This window comes from Marmota flaviventris, chromosome 2 (genome assembly GCF_047511675.1).
Source record: "Marmota flaviventris isolate mMarFla1 chromosome 2, mMarFla1.hap1, whole genome shotgun sequence".
Taxonomy (NCBI): Eukaryota; Metazoa; Chordata; class Mammalia; order Rodentia; family Sciuridae; genus Marmota; species Marmota flaviventris.
The window spans coordinates 125,815,680-125,836,135 of record NC_092499.1 but is presented as its reverse complement, the minus strand read 5'-3'; the positions used below and the strand labels follow the sequence as shown (position 1 = coordinate 125,836,135).

The window sequence follows — 20,456 nt, the reverse complement described above, 5'->3', positions numbered from 1 at the left end:
GTTATGAAAAAAGAGTGTTGCATATCACAAGGTGGGGGGAATCTATCAAAAGATGTGCAAGGTGATTGTGTAGGACATGATATGAATTTACTGAAAGATATTTCAGTATAGATGATGTAAACTCATGAGTGCACACATCATGCCATAATGGAAAAGACTCCAGGTGGGACATCTTGTTTCCCCAAACTATAACCTGTATTCTAGATCTACTGATTTCCAGTATAGATCTCCTGAGGATTTTGTTTTCAAATAAATCCTAACAAGCTGATTCTATCATGTATGTGGATGGACAGGGGCCAAGAACATCCAGGATCCCCTGAGGAAGGAAGGGTGGGGCCTCACCCTCCTACCTCTGGATGTTCTCCTGACATATGAATGATTGCAATATTTTGAAACAGGGACAGGAAAAGGGAGTGGAAAGAGAATCAGGGGAGGAGAAAGCAGGCTCCTGATATATGCAGACTTACCTGCCAGAGCAGGTACTTCAAGTGAGGGAAGGGGGAAGACAAGCTAATGATAGTGTGGTCACACTGAAATGCACATGGGGAATTGGTATCTGATACTTAAATACAGATAATTAAGGCCATGTGTAAAAGGCAACATATTAAACCTTGTATAATTCAAGTGTTGTATATGAGAGAGCAATGGGGAGGGCTTTTGGAAAGAGATGCTGAAAGCAAACTTTAATTTAAAACATGATGGATTTGATTACATTAAAATTAATATTTATCTGCCCTCCAAAATAATGCCATGAACAAGGTGAAAGAGCTACATATTTAGAGCAGATATTTGTGATGCATATATCCAAAAGTATGTGTATCAAACTCTATAATGAAAAGATACTAATCAAATGGGCATAAAAACACAGATCTTATAGAAAAGATATGGGTAAATCCCTGCCCAGAATGTAAATGCTTCTAGAAACATAAAATTTGGACTACTTCCTTGGGAGAGCAGGATGGTGAGCTATATTGGTGAGCTGCGCATGGGATGGCCCTGTGTTTGCTATATACATGCTTGTTTTATAATTTTTGACTATTATGAATACTTGTTTGCACATAGAATAAGAATTTGGATTGTTGTGTGTATTAGCAAAGAAGCTTCCACACTTTGAGCATAATCTCCATCATTCCTCTGGCTTCTCTCTTTTGAAATCTCTGACAGGACATGGTTTGGCATGTAAGAACTAAGAATGGCTGTTGTAGGTACTTTCAGCTGCCACAACTGCTGGGGGATCCCAGAACACGTGTCCTACTGAGGGAGACTGTCCTTGTAGCCTGTGTCTCTAACATTTCCCCCAGCTCCAGAAGCATTTGTTTTTTGTATTATTATTACTTTTTTTTGTATGACAGTGCTTGGCTTTGTTCAGTCAGGAGTTAGTGTCATGCCCTGTTGGAGGAGCTGGGAGTGAAGGCACACAGCCTTGTTCTGAAGGTGCCATGGCTCCACATGGCATCTATGCAGGTTCTGGGGCTAGACTGAGGCAGGTGTACCAGTTCACCTGAAGGGTCCTGAAGAGACCACTGAAGTACACAGGCTCTTACACACCTACTTTTGCTTAGGTGACCCTGCTGGATTCCCTGGCCACCCCTTGGCTATCACGTGCAGCCCGTGTGACAACACATTTGTTGTGCCCCCCAGCTGTGGTGGCCACTTGCAATTCCGCTCTCCTCATCTCCTTCAACTCTAGACCCTGCAGCACACTGGGAAGCTGTGCCTCATCCTCTTCTTTTATTCATCAGCATTCCCTGGGTGACCTCCCAGCCCAGTGCCTCAGGTGACATCACAATGAGACCATTGCTATGAACTCGGGGCTTGTGTGCCCCGACTCTGACACACATCAGCATCCCTCAGATCCACATGTTATAGAGCTGTTTCTTCCAACACATTATACTGCTCTTTCACTAGAGGTCAGTGCCCTCCAGGTTCTCGCCATTCTACTCGGTGCAAATAACTACACACTTCCTCTCAAAGCTCACATCATGTTTCTTACATGAGCATGTTTTAGAAAAATGTATTCTATTTTCCTCTTTATTTATTACCATCATTGCCTCTCACCTGGATTGTTTTAATTTTACTCTCCCATTTCTGTCCCTTTTCCACCTGCATTCTGCTCTCCTGACTCACTCATATGAGTGGTCCTTTTATTGCATAAATTTGAATAGGTTACTTAATTGGCTTAACTCTCCTCTTCAATGTCTTCCTGGCTCAGAGGAAAAGTCAAATGCCTCAAAGCTCTGTTTTTTCTGTCCTTTGGTCTGCCCTCTTCCAGGTATGCTCTGTTTTGCCTCAGGCATCTCAGGCATGCTGCTGCCCTGGACCTTTGCACCTTGAGTTCTCTTTCCCTGGGACTCTGTTCCTCCATCTTCAAAGTCAATAATGGCCAGTCGAGTACATTTTTCATGCTTTAAATCTCTTCATCTGGCTCCAGCTGGAGAAAGTTCTCTGTTTTGTGATAAGATTGGGCTCACTGGGATAATCCAGGATGATCTCCTGATTTTAAGATACAGCACCATCTTTCCATCTGCACAGTGCCCATGCCATGTAAGGTAACATTCATGGGGGCACCTGGTCTTGTCTATCCATCTACCCTTCTCCTGAGGACAGTGTTGATAGCACATGCCTGTTGCAGAGTGAAAGGTTTAGAGTAGCAAAAGTCATCAGTGTGCCATTCATATATTTCACTATGTAGATCACACAATCATACCAGAACTCTAAAGTAGGTGCTCTTATTAGCTCATTCTATCAATGAAAAGACTGAGGCACAGGGTGAGTGGGTTGTCAAGGTCACAGAGCTGGAGAAGATACAGGTAATCTGATCTCAGAGCTGATATTCTCACTGCTTCATTAAAAGAGAAAATACATACTAAGTAGAAGGGGGCACTGGCTTCTGAACACCCAGGCCTTTTGCATTTCAAAAGTGGGAAGGACCTGAGCTTCAGTGGCCCTATTCTGACCACCCTGCACTTTTTAGGTCATTCAGCATTAACTTTCCAAATGTCCCCATCATTTCTCTCTCTTGCTTCTCAACCTCTTTATATTTTCCAGGCTGGGAGTGATTTCATGTTCATAACACTTTCTGTCCTCCGCCCCATAGATGCATATCCTAATTCTGAGGTCGTGTATGTCTGGACCAATGGCTCCACCAAGTCTGTGGTGGTGGCAGAAGATGGCTCCAGACTGAACCAGTACCACCTGATGGGGCAGACAGTGGGCACTGAGAACATCAGCACCAGCACAGGTGAGAGCCCTTGAGGGCTGTGCAGCCAGGACCTGCAGAACACCACACCGTCTGGAAGCTCAGGGTTCTGTGTCCCATTCTGCAGGGGCCCCACAAGAGGGGGGGCTTGGACCATGCACATCATGCCCTGGCCAGCAGCACTATCCTTGGCAGCATAGCTGTCATGAGTGCTGGCTGAAAGAAGGGCTCCTGGACGGACCCCTCCCTGCAGCTACACACACACAGAGGCACCAGCTGCAGCATCCGGGGAATTAAGGAGCATGTGAGGCATTAATCTGTAGTACATTTGCCACGGTGTAAGCAAGCCCTGCCTGGGGGTGAGTGGACCTGATTATATAACACCCCCTGCCTGAACAGTGAGGTGCAGTCTCTTCAGAAAAGGGAAACGACTTCTTACAAATACTCTTGTTACCTGCTTTCCTGTCTCTGCTCTGAACATTTCAGAGAAGATCTCCCTGGGGTTGAATCTGGGGAAAAAATAACCAAGCAGCATAAAAGGAATAGCTGAGTTGGTACTGAGAAGGGAGCAGATGCTGTCAATCCCAGCTGTGGGGGCTGGCCTGAACCTGCAGGGGCAGTCCAAACCCGAATTCACCTGATTTAAAGTGAGTGGGGAGGGCAAAGGAAATCATGCAGTTGATCTCTGGGGCCTTGAAGTTGTGTGGTCAAACATCTCCTGAGAGCAGGTCAGACTCTAGCAGTCACAAGGCTGTTGTGGGTGGGACAGAGGACTTAGGGGGTACAGAGAGTCCCCATATAGCAGAGGGAAAAAAGCCCAAAGGATGGAATAAGTCCTAAGTACAAATGAGTTCTAAGTCTCAGAGTATGTCCTCAGGGGAGCCCTGTCAGCATCACCAAGTGTCTGTGTGTCTGCAACACTCGCCTTTGTAACTAGCAGGCAGTACACAGGGCATTTAGGTCTGTGTCTGCCTCCTCTACGTGCACTTGCATAGGGTCAGGTCCTGGCCAACTGATGGACCCTGTGCATGGCATCATTGAGGGATAGAGGAGAGTCTGGCAGGATAGCTTCACCAATTGTTACCATGAAAAAGGGCAAGGAAACAGAAATGGTCTGATTTTATGAAAATGAGTGAAAAGGTGGTATGGCAGAAGTTTGGAACTGTGGTGTCAACACAGGATGATACCATTTGGGTTTGCTTCGTGTAGCTCTTTAAAAATTGATAATTGGGGCTTCTGCCCCCATTTGCATCTTCCAAAGAGCATCTGTCTAAGTGTCACCTGATTTTACTACTTCCAACTCAAAAATAAATTGAAAACAACAAAAATAATTAAAAGTACGAGAGTGATTAAAAACCTTACTGTACAGAAGTAGAATTGCACTTCACGTGTTCTTCAAGTATTAAGGAAAGGAAAATCTGGATCATTGTTAATGATCCAGTCCTTCCACTAAACCTATCCCTTAACCCTTCAGTTTATCCCTGTTTCCTTCTTCCATGTTGGAGCCCACTCAGCCCCTCTCGTCTGCTCTCGCCTGCCCTGGGGTTATGGGGAAAGTATGTCCCATCACTGCAGTATGTCTCAGACATTGCTGAGAATTTGACTCCCTGTCTATAAGAGGGCAGATTTTTACTACATGTTGCCTTTATGACTCCTTCACCTCTTGACATATTGTAAGTAAAAGCAATCGGGAGCATACACATAACTCAGCCCACAGTAAGTACTGGCCCTGGCATCGGCCTCCAACCTCCCAGCACACTGCCCACTACACATGCCACCAGCAGACCACTCCCCTCATGGGAGATACCCTACCCCGGGTCTGGGTTAGTGGAGCCTCCAAGCCTGCCCTCTCCCTGTCCACAGGGTAGCCCAGCTCCCAAGCCATACTATAGACTCCTTGCAATTCAACCAAAGAAGTGTCATCCTTAGATCAGGTTAGCTCAGCATACACTTCTCAAAACATCCTTCCCATCTCTCCAGGGAGATGCACATTCAAGTGGCAACAAGACTCTGGCCCAGTAGGCCTCACTTTCCCTCCGACCGGCAGCCCACCCACCTCAGCTCCTTACCAGTTAACCATCAGGACAGCATCGTTCTCTGCAAAGAGTGGGAGGTCCCCTCTTGCCTCCCACACAGCCAGGCAAATCCAGAGAAGGCTCTGGGACATCCCCAAGGAAATGTTCCTGACTTCAAAGAACAGAGGACAGTCAAGAGAGGAGCTGTCAGGAAGTGAGGTCTCCTGAGCTGCTGTTTTTACCCTCTAACCAGCCTGGGCAAGCACAGAGCCCTTGGGGGATGGTGGTCGGTCCACCTTCCTGGAGTTTCCTCAGCTGCGAAATAGGAAGAATCTGTACACCCACAACAGGGCTCTGAGATACCCCGAGCTATTTCGACAAAGGTTAAATCCTGAAATCCTGATTGCAGTAGCAGGCGAGGGGGCGGGTCAGAACATGGCACAGATTGTGACCAGGGATTAGTAAAACACACAAATCTGATTTTCCCTAGGAAAAGCATCCATCAGCAAAGGCTATTCAAAGGCTGAGGGTCAAAAGACTTACTTACAAAGGACTTGCTTTATAAGTAAGGACTTTATAAGGACTTATAAAAGGACTGTCAAGAAATTTATATATCCTCCTCTGTCCTCTCATTAACCAAAATAATACAAATAAACCCTTGTCCAAGATGAAGGAGGGATAGAGGGAGGGGCCTGGACTGCCCTGACTAGAGCTGGAACCAGCTAGGCCTGATGTGCATTAATTTGCTTGTTTGCAGGTGAATACACAATTATGACGGCCCATTTCCACCTGAAAAGGAAGATTGGGTACTTTGTCATCCAGACCTACCTTCCCTGCATAATGACAGTGATCTTATCCCAGGTATCCTTTTGGCTAAACAGAGAATCCGTCCCAGCCAGGACAGTTTTTGGTGAGTGTCCCTAAACCAGGCTTGGACATCAGTGTTCTGTGACTGATATAACCACCTTCCATGTAACAAAAGCACTGCCACTGCTATAATTTGGGACTCAATTGTTCCTCAGAGGCCCATGTTAAGGACTTGGTCTCTAGCCTGTGACACTATTGGGTAGTAGTAGAACCTTTAGGAGGTGGGGCCTGTGAGACAGGGTAAGTTAAGTAATGGGAGGGAGCTGTGTCCACAAAGGAAATTGTGGGACAGTGGTCTCTTCCTTTTCTCTCTTTTGCTTCCTGGCCACCATAGGTGAGCAACTTTGCTCCACCATATACTTCTTCCATGATGCGCTGCCTCACCACAGGCTCAAAAGCAACTCTGGACTGAAACCCTCAAAACTGTGATCCAGGATAAACCTTTCCTGTTTTTTTTAATATTTATTTTTTCGTTGAAGTTGGTCACAATACGTTTATTTTATTTTTATGTGGTTCTGAGAATCGAACCCAGGGCCTCACATATGCTAGGCGAGCACTCTACCTCTGCGCCACAATCCCAGCCCAAAACCTTTCCTTTTTTTTAAGCTGATTACCTAAGGTATTTTGTTACAATAAGGGAAAGCTGGCTAACACATCCTTCAGACATCAAGTGCTGCCTGTCCATTTTGTGACCTGGGAAACAAATTGACAAGTTAATTCAGAATTTAAGGTTAAGCATTAGGATTTAGGATTTCTCTCTGAATGATAGTTTAGAGAATAATACATAGTTTTTTTGACAATTATTCCCATTTTGGAAAGCCTTTCATTGGTAGTACTTTTTAAGGTTTGAAATTACCTGCATATATCTCTCTTAGGTAAGATTTTGCTGTAGTATTTTTACAGTGCTCATAAAGTACTACTTTGTAAGTTATCAGGCATTTCCTTTGAAGTGTAAATACTACTTTAAAATTAACCACCATGTGGCAGTTTATATATTCAATATGATAGTGATAAATTAAACACACACACACACACATACAATCAGCCGTCTTTATTCAAAAATTCCATCTCCTTGATTCAACAACTACAGATGGAAAATATTTGAAAAATAGTTGCGACTTTACTGAACATAAAATTTTCTTGTCATTATTCCCTAAAAATGTAGCATAACAACTATTTACATAGGATTTACATTGTATAAGGTATTATAAGTTATGTAGAGATGGTTTATAGTGCATAGGAAGATGCATATAGATTATATGCAAATACTCTGACATTTTATATAAGAAACTTAAGCATCCTTAGGTTTTGGAATCCAAGCAGGTCCTTGAACCAATCTCCTGAGGGATGCTTGTATATAATAAGATTCTAGAACAACATAATTTTATATTCCTAAGACTTTCAGTACAGAAAGATGTAGCTCAGTAGGTATCTTGGCACAGTGGACATAGTTGAACATCTCTGACTCTCACCTTAAAATTCACTGTTAGTCAATTTTTTACTATGGTAACAAAATACCTGAGATAAAAATTAACTTAAAAGAAAGGAAGGTTCATTTTGACTCTGAGTTTTGGAGTCCATGGTAAGTTGACCCTGTAGCTTTTGGAGCCTTCCATGAGGCAGCTCATCATAGCAGAAATGTGTAACATTCACCTCATGATCAGAATATGAGATAGAGAATGAAATAGAGAGGAAAATGTGCTGGGATCTCAGTATCTGCATCCCAGATGCCTCTAATGCTGGAAGACCTCCCGCCAGTCTCTACATCCTAAAATTTCCACCATTTCCCAATAGCACTATTGGCTGGGGACCAAGCCTGGTAGAGTCTGTTTCCTCTTGGAGATTCCTAATGCATGTTAAGATGTTAAACAACTTGAGAAGATTTAAGGGGATGGCACAGAATTCCTCCTCCAAGCACAGTGATTATTTGATTCCTAAGAAAAATCAAAGATGTCTACTGATGTCTCATTAAGCATTAATTCCATGCAGAGATTTATGTTCAATGAATATACATAAATATCTTTAAGGAATGACTTGGCCTGAAAACAGATAACTGCTCTGACCACCAGCAATATTGTGTTCTCTTGGTCCTATATTGGTTTCCTGTGGCTTCCATAACAAAGTTCCACAGACTGGGTGTTTTAAGCAACAGAGCTTTCTTGTCTCACAGTTCTTAAAGCTGGATGTCCAAGATAAAGATGTTGGTAGGGATGGTTCCTCCTGAAGGCTGTGAGGGAGAATCTATTTCCAGCCTCTGTCCTTGGCTTCTGGTAGCTCTGTGGCTTGTGGTAGCACAACTCTAGTGTTCATAGCATGTGCTTATTTGTCTCCAGATTTCCTCTTTTATGGTGAGGGAGGGTACTGGAGATGGAACCCGGGCTTTGAGCATGGTAGGCAAGTGCTCTACCACTGAACTACAACCCCAGCCCCCAATTTCCCCCCTTGTAATGAACACCAGTCATATTGGACCTAGGCCCAAACTAATGGCCTTATTTTAACTTGATTATTTCTATAGAGACCATATTACCAAATAGGATCAAATTTTGAGTTCCTAGAGGTTAGGGCTTAATTATATGAAGTTTAAGGGATTCACTGTTTGACCTACAGCAAGTATGTTTATACCCACATCCCAAACACTGTTACATACCCATTCAGAAAAAACTTTTTTTGGAAAGGGAGGCAGGGTTAGCATGTAGAAAGCACACGAACTGAAGCTATAGGCCTGGCTCCAAAGATGGGATGTCTCCTTTACCAGCTGGGGAATGTGGGCACATTGCTAAGTGCCTTTATATCTTCAGGATTTCTCCTGCAAAATGGCGATCACGACTCCATTCCAAAGGGTGACCCTTAATTTTGCAGTTCTAAAGGAATGCTTCCCCCTAAGGAATTTGGCCTTGTTGTATGGTCACTATAACATTTCCCTAGAGGCTGCAGGTGCCTTGCACAACAGCTTGAGGGGATGTTTGTCCTTCTTTGAGGGAGTGACATGCTCAGACTGATAACAGTGTTCCAGTCGCACTCTGCAGGTTGGGTTAATCCAAAGGAAAGAAAGTCCAACTTATCAATTTGCCTTGTACCAACTACTTGTAAAACATATAGCAAATCTTTGTGACGCACTTTGCTAAATGCTGTGTGAACATAACTGCCATTTTTCCAATGGAAATTGCTCTCATGCCACAAAGACACACCATTCACTTAAAATGTCCTCATTGAGCACCAATGATTTACTTGGCTTGGTCCAAGCAAAAGCAGAAACAGCTAAGTAGATATCAGACCAAAATCCCTGCCCTCCTCAGTTTGTTTTCTAGAGGAAAGAAACATATTGAGTAAGTGATATTTAAAATGCAATGAATGCATGAAACATTATGAACACATCTAGACAGAGGCAGGTACAGGCCAGGGTTACAATTGTGTCATTGTCTGTCATGTTTGGCAGTGTTGTAGCAGGGGACAAGGGCCCTGCTGATCTGTTTCCATTCTCCACTCTACCTGCAGGGGTGACTACTGTGCTCACCATGACGACACTCAGCATCAGTGCTCGGAACTCCCTGCCCAAAGTGGCCTATGCCACTGCCATGGACTGGTTCATTGCTGTGTGCTACGCATTCGTCTTCTCTGCGCTGATTGAGTTTGCCACAGTCAACTACTTTACAAAGAGAGGCTGGGCCTGGGATGGCAAAAAAGCCTTGGAAGCAGCCAAGATCAAGGTACTGGCTTTAATTTCTTCCTTTTCCTTTCTTTCAGGTTCCCTTGACCAAGAAAGCATACCTGAATCTGTGTCTAAATAAGAGATGAGAAATTTCTTCTTCTTGCTTCTTCTTCAACCTCAGAATGATTCCTTCCCTTATATTCAAGTCCCTTACAAATTCTTTTTTTTTTTTAAACAGCAGATCACTTTTCTAATATATTTCAAATCACCAATTTTAATCAGTCAAAATTGTTGTTAGCTAAATCGTTTGGACTTGTTTATATTCATGCCTAATTTTGCAAAAATAACTTCTACCTCTTCAGGTATGACTTGTCCAGATTTTAATTGATTCATTTTCCTGCTTGTTATTTTGCCACTTCCCCATGCAGTGTTATCTTCTTTGGGGTGGCATTCAAACCAGAGAGAGGGCACACAGCCTAATGGGAACATCCATCAGTCAGTCATGCCTAGTACCACTGACTAAATGATTTGGCTCACTTAAAACATGCATTGTGAAAAGTATTCCTCTGTTCAAAACAACTAATCATCAAGTATTTAACAGGTGACTTTTGCCCAAATTTAAGGAACATTTGAAGGAAAAAGAGTTACACAAGAATCTAAGCTGAATCATTTCCTTTGGGAGATGAGAGTATGGTACATGGATAGAAAATTAAACAGCACATGATAAACTGCTAATTATATCATGCACAGAACAAATAAATCCTTTGTACCGAGAGAAGAGGTCAGAGTCATTGGGGAAGACTTAGAAATAAGCTTCGATCTTTCCTTTGGAAAATCTGCTTGAAAGGAGTCCCAGAAGGCGTTATAGAAGACTCGAGTTATATGTCCTGACTTCCCTACCATGCACTACAAATTAGTAACTGCCAGCCCAGGACACTGGTTCCATTGAGGGCACTCATTGCTGACCCATCCACAGCCCGGCATGCTCTTGGAGTTGACACATTTCCTTTCCCAAGGAAACTCAAAAGGTCTGACTTGACTTTACCCATCTGACTCTCTCATTTTCAAGGCCAAGTGTGCACTCCTGTGCTCCATTGTCACTCATGGAAGTGCCACTTCCAAGTTCAACTCATTCTGTTGGAAGAAGACTAGGCAGAACTTGCCTTGTCACAGAAGAGGGGAAGGAAAGGCCTGAGTAGGAGAGTATGGTACATGGATAGAAAATTAAACAGCATATGATAAACTGCTAATTATATCATGCACAGAACAAATAAATCTGTTGTGTATGCACAAGGTCTATTTTAACAGTCTCTGTACTTTTAAGTAGTATTTTATGTGAGTAGGCAAATGGTGGGCTTCCTTCTCCCTGCTTGCTGCCTGTGTGTGTGCCTACCCCAGTGTCGGATGTTTCTACCACATAGAACCTGTTTGGTGGGTGTGTCAGAGGGTTACAAGGAACAGGGATGATCTGACTGCAGTGGACAATGGGTAGGGAGCTACGAAAACATTTGGAAAGAGACGGGGTGTTCTCAGATTGTGAAGGTTCTTGACCAAACCATTTGAACTTGATCCTACAGATGAAGGGGAACCAAAGAGGATATTTAATGGGGGAAGGAACAAGAAAGGAGTCTGAGGAAAAGATGCTTCCTGCACCTAGGTCTGGGTTGCTGGAAGGTAAATGCTTACCAACTTACTGGGTCTTCCATGCTGCACGGTAACAGAGTGAAGATGGCTAAGTCAGAAGTAGAAGAGCTATCAAGAAACCAATGCATTACTTGAAGTTGTCTGGTCCATGATTGTGAGTCTAGTAGGAAAGTAAAGCCCAGGGTGAATGGAGAGACCTGAAATGTTGTTGAATGTTGTCAACAGCGTCACCATTACTATCATTTGACACATTCACACTCAGCTAGCCTACTGTTCTAGATCTGAATGGAGACCTGGAAGAAGGAGGGGGGTTCGAGAATAACCAACTAGCCTCCATCAGTCTTGTAGAATGTTGAGATGAGGTGTTTTCCCCCAGAAGACCACAGTACTGGGATTCCAGCCTTCCTTCCAGTAGGGCTTTGTGCAGTGAAATCATCAGATTTTGGGGGAGGCCCATGACTGAGTAAGCCTAGTGCTTATCTACTTGTGCAAACTGCCCTTAGACATATAAGAGATGTGAAAATAGACTGTGTTCACCACTGTCCCATGCCGGGATCTACAGGAGCAAACACCAGATCAGGGTTTAGGTGCAAAGTAGTTTTCAGGGGTGAGGACCTGAGAAAGCACAGAGGAGAAAGTGAGATTCAGCAGAAGACATTCCCCTGGGTGATGCAGGCCCAGCAAAGCCTAGGATAACTGGGAAGCTCTGGAGGAAGCATTTGGCCAGGACTTAGTCATCACAGGTATCTGATTCCTCAAGAACGATGTGACTCAGACAGGCAGCTTCTGCAGCTAAGGTGTTTCCTGAAAGAAATAACACTGACCATAGCTGTCCAGCAACCTCTTTCTGGAAGGGGATTCTGGAACACATCTCCATGTCCACCATAACAATCTAGACTCTCTTGAGTCTTGAGTAGTTGCTCCTTCCTGATGCTAATGCTTCATAATTAAAAACACACATTATCATGACTGATGTGCCTTTAACTTTCTGAATCCATGGGTTTTGTATGGTATCCTTGGACTCAAACATTATAGATTTAAAATATTTGAGGAAAAAAAATGTTTGCATTGAACATGTGTGGACTGTTTTCTTGTCATTATTCCCTAAACTACTGTAAAGAAACTATTTACATAGCATTTACATTGCTTTAGGTATTATGAGTTAACTAGAGATGTTTTGAAGTATATGTGAGGTTGTTCCTAGGTTATAGGCAGATACTAAGCCATTTTATATAAGGGACTTGAGTATCCTTGGATTTTGATTTCTGTGGGATGATGAGACGGATCTTGGAACCAATCCCTTCATAATACTGAGGGACCACTGTATCTCCTCAAGTGCCTCTTTCTCTGGTTATACCCAGAGATGGAACCATCCAAAGCAGTAAGGCAAGGTTATTGATTCCTTCTGGCAGACTGGTATGGTGCTCAGATGATAGTGCGTGTTTGTACACAGCCAGTTTCTGATGTGTGGCCCCCTCCCTCCCACTCCCTCCTTACAGCTGCACCTGGCCCAGCATTTGCTCTTCCTGCTTACACTTACTCCCTCCTTTCTTATCCTCTTAGCCTGTATCTTTCCCCTATTTTTAATGGATTATATATTTCCATTCACTTTCTATCCTGTTTTCCAGATTTTATTTAATGAGATTACATTATTTTGGTAATTAAAATACCTATTCTCCAACATTTTATTATGCATAGTTTAAAACATACAGATGTTTAAAAATATTTACAAAGAACACCTGTCCACTATTAATATTTTACTATGTTTATGTCATCACCATCTGTCTTCTCTCTCTCCGTCCATCCTTCGTCCATCTATCAATCCATCTTATATGTTGATGCATTTCAAAATGAATTTCAGATGACAGTACACTTCTAAAGAAATACATCATTATGTAGATCATTAACTAGAATTCAATGTTGGTTTGTTGTTTTATTGTTTTTGAAGTAAAAGTCATATGGCAATATTATTAAGATTACCTTTGCTGAATTTTGGCAAACTCATACACCCCTGTGCTCCAGAGCTATATCAAGGTACAGAACATCATCAGCTTCCAGAAAGTTCACTATGCCTCTTAGCAGGAAGCCCCTGTTCCCACCTCTCCAAAAGTAATCACTATCCTGATTTTTTCCTCCATTAATGATCTTACTTGCTCTAGAATTTTAAACCCAAGAAAAATGAAACATGCTATAAGCTCAGTTAAATGTCACATAGATTGATGTGGTATTGTTAAATGTAAAATAGGAGAAATGTCAGGAAGTAAGGCTGGGGGAGAAGAGATGGGCAGGAAGAGCCTTGTGTGTACCATAGGGCTTTTTCCTATGTGTGGTGGCACCACAGTGAAGGTGGGGTGGAGAGTGGATCTCCATTTTAGAGAAATCAATCACCAGGTAACATCAAGGAGGTTGGATTTGAAAGAGGCAAAATTGCCCCAAATATGGAAAACAGTTTAAAAAATAATGCAGGCCTAAAATAGTGTGGCAATATGCAGTAGAGGTAAATAGTAGGAATCATTTAAAGGAAATATTTGAAGACCAGTTGGGGTGACTGGATGGGGAAGGTGAGGGAAGAATGTGGAGTGTATAAACTCTAGCTTGAATGATGTCATTACCTGAGGCAGAAGACACAGGAGAAGTAATAGGTTAGCTGTGGTAGGAGGAGAAGGAAAATTTCTATTTCAGTTATGGAGAAGTAGACTTTAAAGTACCTGACTCCTTGTTCATCCCTGCTTGGATATATAAATCTAAAGCAAAGACAAAGGCCAGAGGCAGATACAAACCAAGGAGGGAAGAGTGTGGGTGATAAGTTCACAAGCCAACTGTAGGGAGCTGGGAGCAACTGCCTTCCAGGGTCGACATCTTTCCCTTCACACCTCCTTCCATACTTCTCTTACCTCTGACAATTCCTTCTCCAAATACTCTGCAGGCTTCTCTTCTTCCTCCCATAAAATGTGTTTTTCCCAGGGTCCCCTCCTATGCATCCATCAAATCTTTATCTCCAGCTCAGAATTCTTATATGTCTCCAACCACTTTCTAAGAGAGACAAGGTAGTCAGTGGTGTGGATTGATTGTCCAGGGATCCCATGAAAAGTTTGTATCTTGTTGTCTTATTTACTTATATTTAGGACTGGCACTTATATTGAATCCAGCTGCGACTATCTCTCATTTATCTAAAAATGTCAAATTTGGTCAGAATTCAGACTTGTCAATATGTATTAATATGTTCCCCCATCTCCCACCCTACTGTGATCCTTATAAACCTTTTTCAAGGATGTTAACTCCAAAAAAAAATGAAACATGCTAGCAAAAAATATGTCACAGAATGTTCACAGCTGCTGAATCTATATTAGTAAAGATCAGAAACTTTCTAGGTATCCATCCATAAGAAACAAACAGTGGTATATTCATACAAAGAAATGCCCTTCAACCATCAAAGAAATAAATTACTGAAATAAGCAACAACATGAATGATTCTCAGAAGCACTGTATTGAGTGAAAGACATCTTACCCTAAAGGGTAAAGATTTCATAATGATTCTTAAGCACCCATTCTCTAGAGCTCTCCTATTGATTCCTTTATAACCACACACATTCATCTGACTGATGCACCTAAAGGTAAAGAAATGATGATTAATTTCTGGTGTAAGAGAAGTCTTCAGTTTATGCTAGGTTTCTAAAAAATGTCCAACATTAAAATCAGTACTGACTCTTGCTCATGACATGTTCCCTGGGTGGTGGTTCTTTGGGTTTTTAGACTTAGAATTCCAAGGAGGCTTGCTGTCTATCAGGGATGAACTGATATTTCTTTATCTTTTGAAAAGTATACCTTTAGACCTTCAAAGTGAGCGGACAATTGCCTGCTGATGACATATCCTTACATTTTTATTATATTTTGCAGAAAAAGGAACGTGAACTCATACTAAATAAGTCAACAAATGCTTTTACTACTGGGAAGATGACCCACCCACCAAACATCCCAAAAGAACAAACCCCAGCTGGGACCTCAAATGCATCTTCAGTCTCTGTAAAACCTTCTGAAGAGAAGACTTCTGAAAGCAAAAAGACTTACAACAGCATCAGCAAGATTGATAAAATGTCCCGAATTGTATTCCCAGTCTTGTTTGGCACTTTCAACCTGGTTTACTGGGCGACATATTTGAATAGGGAGCCTGTGATTAAAGGAGCTGCCTCTCCAAAGTAAGCCACCACACTCCCAGACACCAAGGAAGCCATACTTCCAGCAAAATGATACAAGGGAGAGGATGAGCTAAGAGGACTCTCCATATTTGGGCACTTTCAGGAAACTTTTGCATGTTTAATAATATGTACAAATAATATTGCCTTGATGTTTCTATATGTAACTTCAGATGTTTTGAAGATGTCTCATTGGTAAATAAAGCAAACAACTTTCTAGAAAAACAGAAGGCAATGACTCTGACACTCAGATGCTCAGTATCTCAACATCGATAGTTTACAACAAGATAAGTATATTTTTAACTGTTCCAAGTGTTACCTAACAATGTTTTTTATACTTCGAATGTCATTTCATACAAGTTTTCCCAACAGATAAATATTTTAGGAAATGCTCCATGATTAATACTTGACCAACTATTGCAAGAGACAAAGATCACAGAGAGCACATTTTTCATTAAAAGGGAAACAGTGGACATTTATGTCCAAAAATCAATTGCCTTTGATAATTCTTACTATTCTGAAATTTGAAAAAAGTACTGCATGATCTGACATTACGAAATAGAATAGGCAAACATTTATGCAGAGAAATTTAATAACAGAAATATATAGTATACTAGATTAGCCTACCAAATATTTCCCCAAGGAAAATTTCTAAGCAGTTAGGCTTAAAAATTCTTTTTTTTTTTCCCGTGGGTGGGGAGGGAAGAAATTTATTTCCCACCCCACTTTAACCCCTCCACTAACTGAACAATGACCAAGAAAGAAAAGGAGATATTAAAACAAAAAGAGGTTTGATGACATTCTTGGCCTTGACCTACATGTTCACAGTCTCCAGGACATTGACCACCTCCCGCTGCCATCAGCGTGTAGTGCTTCAGTGGTGAGAAATTGTAACTGAGTTATTTTCCATTTTACTTCCTTGTATGTATTTCATGATTGACTTACTGCTGTTAGCTTTTGTATATGAATCTTCAATGTTCATTAAAAAACAATAAATGAACTGATCTTTTGGGCATACATCATTTTTTTTAAAAGAAGCTCACATTTAAGTGAACTCATTTCCTTAAAACAACATACAAGAAACCTATCATGAAATTACTTAGGGAAAACAAATAAAAGAAACTAAAACTTACCACTACCCCCTGCTCCAACCTAATTCTGTGGAGTAGGACTTGGAGAGAAAACTTGATTAGACCATAGTGTGGGCACACAGGTACAGCCAGATAGTCTCTCCTGTTACATCTCAGTGATGCAGTGCCCCTTAGGCCTCTACTTGATGGAGTCTTCCTGCAGCATGTTTCCATTGTGTTTTCTGTGGGTCTAGTGACTGCTGGTCTTATCTCTGCACTTTCCTTTAGCAGTCTGTGAACACTCAGCAGAGTACTACAATTGGACCTTCTCCTTACTGTGTGAATAAGTATCAACAGTCATGCCCCTTCCATGGCTCACTTGGAATTACAGATTCATAAAAATGGAGTTATGACTACTAACCAACAATATAAAAGCAGGCCTGTCTAAATGGATCACATGCCCTGGTTCTTTAAATATGCAAATATTCCATCACCTCATGGATAACTGGTTTTAGGATTTCACAAATAATATGGTAAAGTACTCCCATAAAAAGCATTTCCCTATTACAAGTGATGATTTTTTTACAATAGTGTGTGTGCGCTTTCTATTACATTACAACATAAAAGTCACAAAAACAGCAAACCTGAAGCTCAATATAAAGTTCCTGTTTTCATTTGTCATTGTTATATTTCTCTTACATGTTCTTTAACTGCAGTTTTGTACTGCAGTTTGGAGAAAAAGATACTGTAAGTTACAACCAAATGTATATCTTGACTATTTCAGTCCTGATGGGATGTGATGTCTTCCTTATCAAGTTGCAGTGATTTTTTTTTACATGTTCTAACTTTTATTACAGAAAACCCTTGCTGAGCTTCAGTTTAGAAATATGCTTACTGTATTACATGCTGCTGAAAACTTAAACTGTTAAATATTTAGTGAAAAAAAGAGCATATTCCTTTTCAGATCTCTGATTTTGTATTGTAGATATTTCAGGGTTTGTTATTTTTAATTAGAACATAATAAAGAATAAGCTTGGGAGAAATAACAGGGAAAGAAATAAAATCTTCAGAAAGTAATTATAAATTATAATGCCCTATTTTTAGAATGAAGGTATTCAAACATCCCTTTTGATATCTCCTCAAATAGAAGATATCAAGTCCATAATCAGAATTAATTCTGTACTTTCTTAGAAATCGACAGGTCCATCTCAGGAAAACCTTGGATAAACTTGTTCTGGTTTGCATTCAATAATTGGGTTTAAATGCTTTGGAGAAACTAAAATAGTACTGCAAATGCTCTCTGTCAAAGATTGGTAGGGATATTATAAATCTTCTCATCTATTTGTCATGTTAATGCCTTAGATATAGTGCTGAGTGCTGTATGTCTCTCATGGGACATGTTATGTGAAGTAGGTTCATTAAATGGGATAAATTTATAAATTTGGGATACTGTAACCCAAGGAGGAAAATGAATGGGCTCAAAATTGTATCAGAAATTAGGAAAAAAATGGAGGTCTCAATTCCACTTCTGAGTTCCTAAGTCTCGGTTCATAACACCATGCAATTGCTTCTACAATGTTGCTGGTGTAGAGCAAAATTGTAACCTAAAATGAAAAATCTTGCTTCAAGACCTGTTTGAAAACTCTATTAAGAGAGTGGTAGCATCTTGGAGGCACACTCCTATAAATCCCAGATTCCTGGGAGCCTGAGGTAGAAAGAACATAAGTTTGAGGCCAGAATGAATATCTTAATGAGATCCTTGTTTCAAAAATTAAAATGGGCTGGAGCTAAGTGTACAAGAACCTGAATTCAATCCCCGGTACTACATTAAAAAAAATGCCCCAAAGAATTTCTTTTAATACTGAAAACATGATGTTTAAATCTGTCCTTTCTTGGATAAAATTTGTGTTACTGTGATCTTAGAAACAGGTCTTAATGGAATGGTCATAAGTTTGGGTAACATTCCCCTACCCATCAGAGAGGGGGCGTGGGGGAAATGCACTGACTGAAGCCAAGTATTTTGATGAGATTGCTCCTTCCAGAGAACTGATATGAATGATTATGGTGGTTGAGTCAGGAATGATCTACCTCAAGTAGAAACCATAACTAACCATGACACTGAGTCTTTAATCAACATTAGCCTTCATTGTAAGACCTAGCTTCAAGTTAAAAAGAACCATTTCCTTGGAAAATTGGAAATGGCACAGTTTACTCTGTGAAAACAGTGTTTAAAATATTTAAAAATTAGTCTTAATGTCTTTTTTTTACAATATTAGCACATCTGGGACAATCAATGCCCTGAGCAAACATGGTGAGTATTTGAATATGAATTACTCTGATCACAGCAATTACTTACCAGGTTGGCAGGGATGAAAGGGAGAACTTTTGAAGTGTGCAAAAAGGTTCATTTCATCAAAGATTTGCATGATTATCTGTTTGTCGTTGTCATTTTCAATAGTCTTATCAACCCTCAACTCAAAGGCTCTATATAGCCTATTTTGAAATAAGCATGGGATCTTTATGGAAATTCAAAAGATATTTTCTGGGCTGGGGAGGTAGCTTAGTGGTAGAATGCTTGCCTAGCATGTTCAAGGCACTTGTTATGATCCCCAGAACCACACACACAAAAAATTCTCTTCACAATTTCTGTAATAAAAATTCTGAAGACATACTCAGAAAAAAAAATCTGTGAAGAAATAGGATTACATAGCTCTTCTGCATTCAAATTGAAAAGCAAAACCAAGTATCAAACAGTATATATTGCAAAGTGATATCTTAGAAAGGAAAATCTGTAATGAGTTCTAACTGACCTCATACAGAATATATTATTTCTACTTTCTTCATGTTGTTTCCACCATCTCTCTAGCATCTCAGTGTTAAGTGTTCAGTGAAGATGGACTGACTGAAGGAATGAATACTGGAAAGTGGGTAGACTTGAGTTGATGAAACCCCTTCAGGTAGGGATTTCAATAGTGGTCATATCCTATCCAAGGAAAATTTTTTCTTACGAGTTACAAAATGAAAATTTCATATATCTTATAAACTTAACTATCATTGACCTAACAATTCTGGCAATGCAATACCATGTGGTGACAACTGTCTGGATTTGAGTAATGGTGTGATCCTTTATGTGGGGGTGGCCATGTAAATTTATTATCTAGATGTGAGACTTTTGTAATTGTGAACTGAGGTTCTTAGTAGTCCTCTCCTTGTCAAAAGTTTTAAAAACTGGAAAAATAATCCAAAACAGTCATTTCAGAACTCTTAAAGTATAACAAATAACATACAACAAATTATAAAATTATAAATGTAAAATTATAATTCTGAATTTTAAGTGTTTGATGAAAATAACTATCAAACTATTTTACTCCCATCTCCTGACCTTGATATGGTACCATGAAGACCGGCAATCTTGCTGCCACCAGAGGGAGCTGATTTAATTTGGAATTCTATAAAAAGTTTCATTCCCAGAGACTTGCCACTATTTGACATGACTTGGAGCTCTATGGAATTATCTTATTCCCAAGGCATTGTTGAGTACAACAGCAATCAGCATCAATTAGAGGAGGTCAATTAGATGTGGCAGTGATATAAGTTGGGGCAAAAAAGAAGTCAACCATAATGGTAAAAGTAATATCTAGGGGGCTGGGGATGTGGCTCAAGCAGTAGTGTGCTGGCCTGGCATGCGTGCGGCTGGTGTTCGATCCTCAGCACCACATACAAACAAAGATGTCGTGTCCGCCGAAAACTAAAAAATAAATATTAAAAATTCTCTCTCTCTCTCTCAAAAATAAAAGGAAAGAAAAGAAATATCTAGGG

At 40.8% G+C, this 20,456-nt stretch overlaps 1 protein-coding gene across 1 annotated transcript in view; it reads left to right on the top strand.

Annotated features, from left to right (window-relative positions):
- The window catches only part of Gabra5 (gamma-aminobutyric acid type A receptor subunit alpha5), a 73,147-nt gene extending 57,573 nt beyond the window's left edge, over nt 1-15,574 (top strand). Inside the window, exons 6-9 of the mRNA XM_027925902.2 lie at nt 3,098-3,241; nt 5,972-6,124; nt 9,577-9,788; nt 15,272-15,574. Of these exons, the coding sequence (XP_027781703.1) occupies nt 3,098-3,241; nt 5,972-6,124; nt 9,577-9,788; nt 15,272-15,574 (812 nt within the window). The remainder of the gene's footprint in view (nt 1-3,097; nt 3,242-5,971; nt 6,125-9,576; nt 9,789-15,271) is intronic.
- Nucleotides 15,575-20,456: the final 4,882 nt, after the last annotated feature.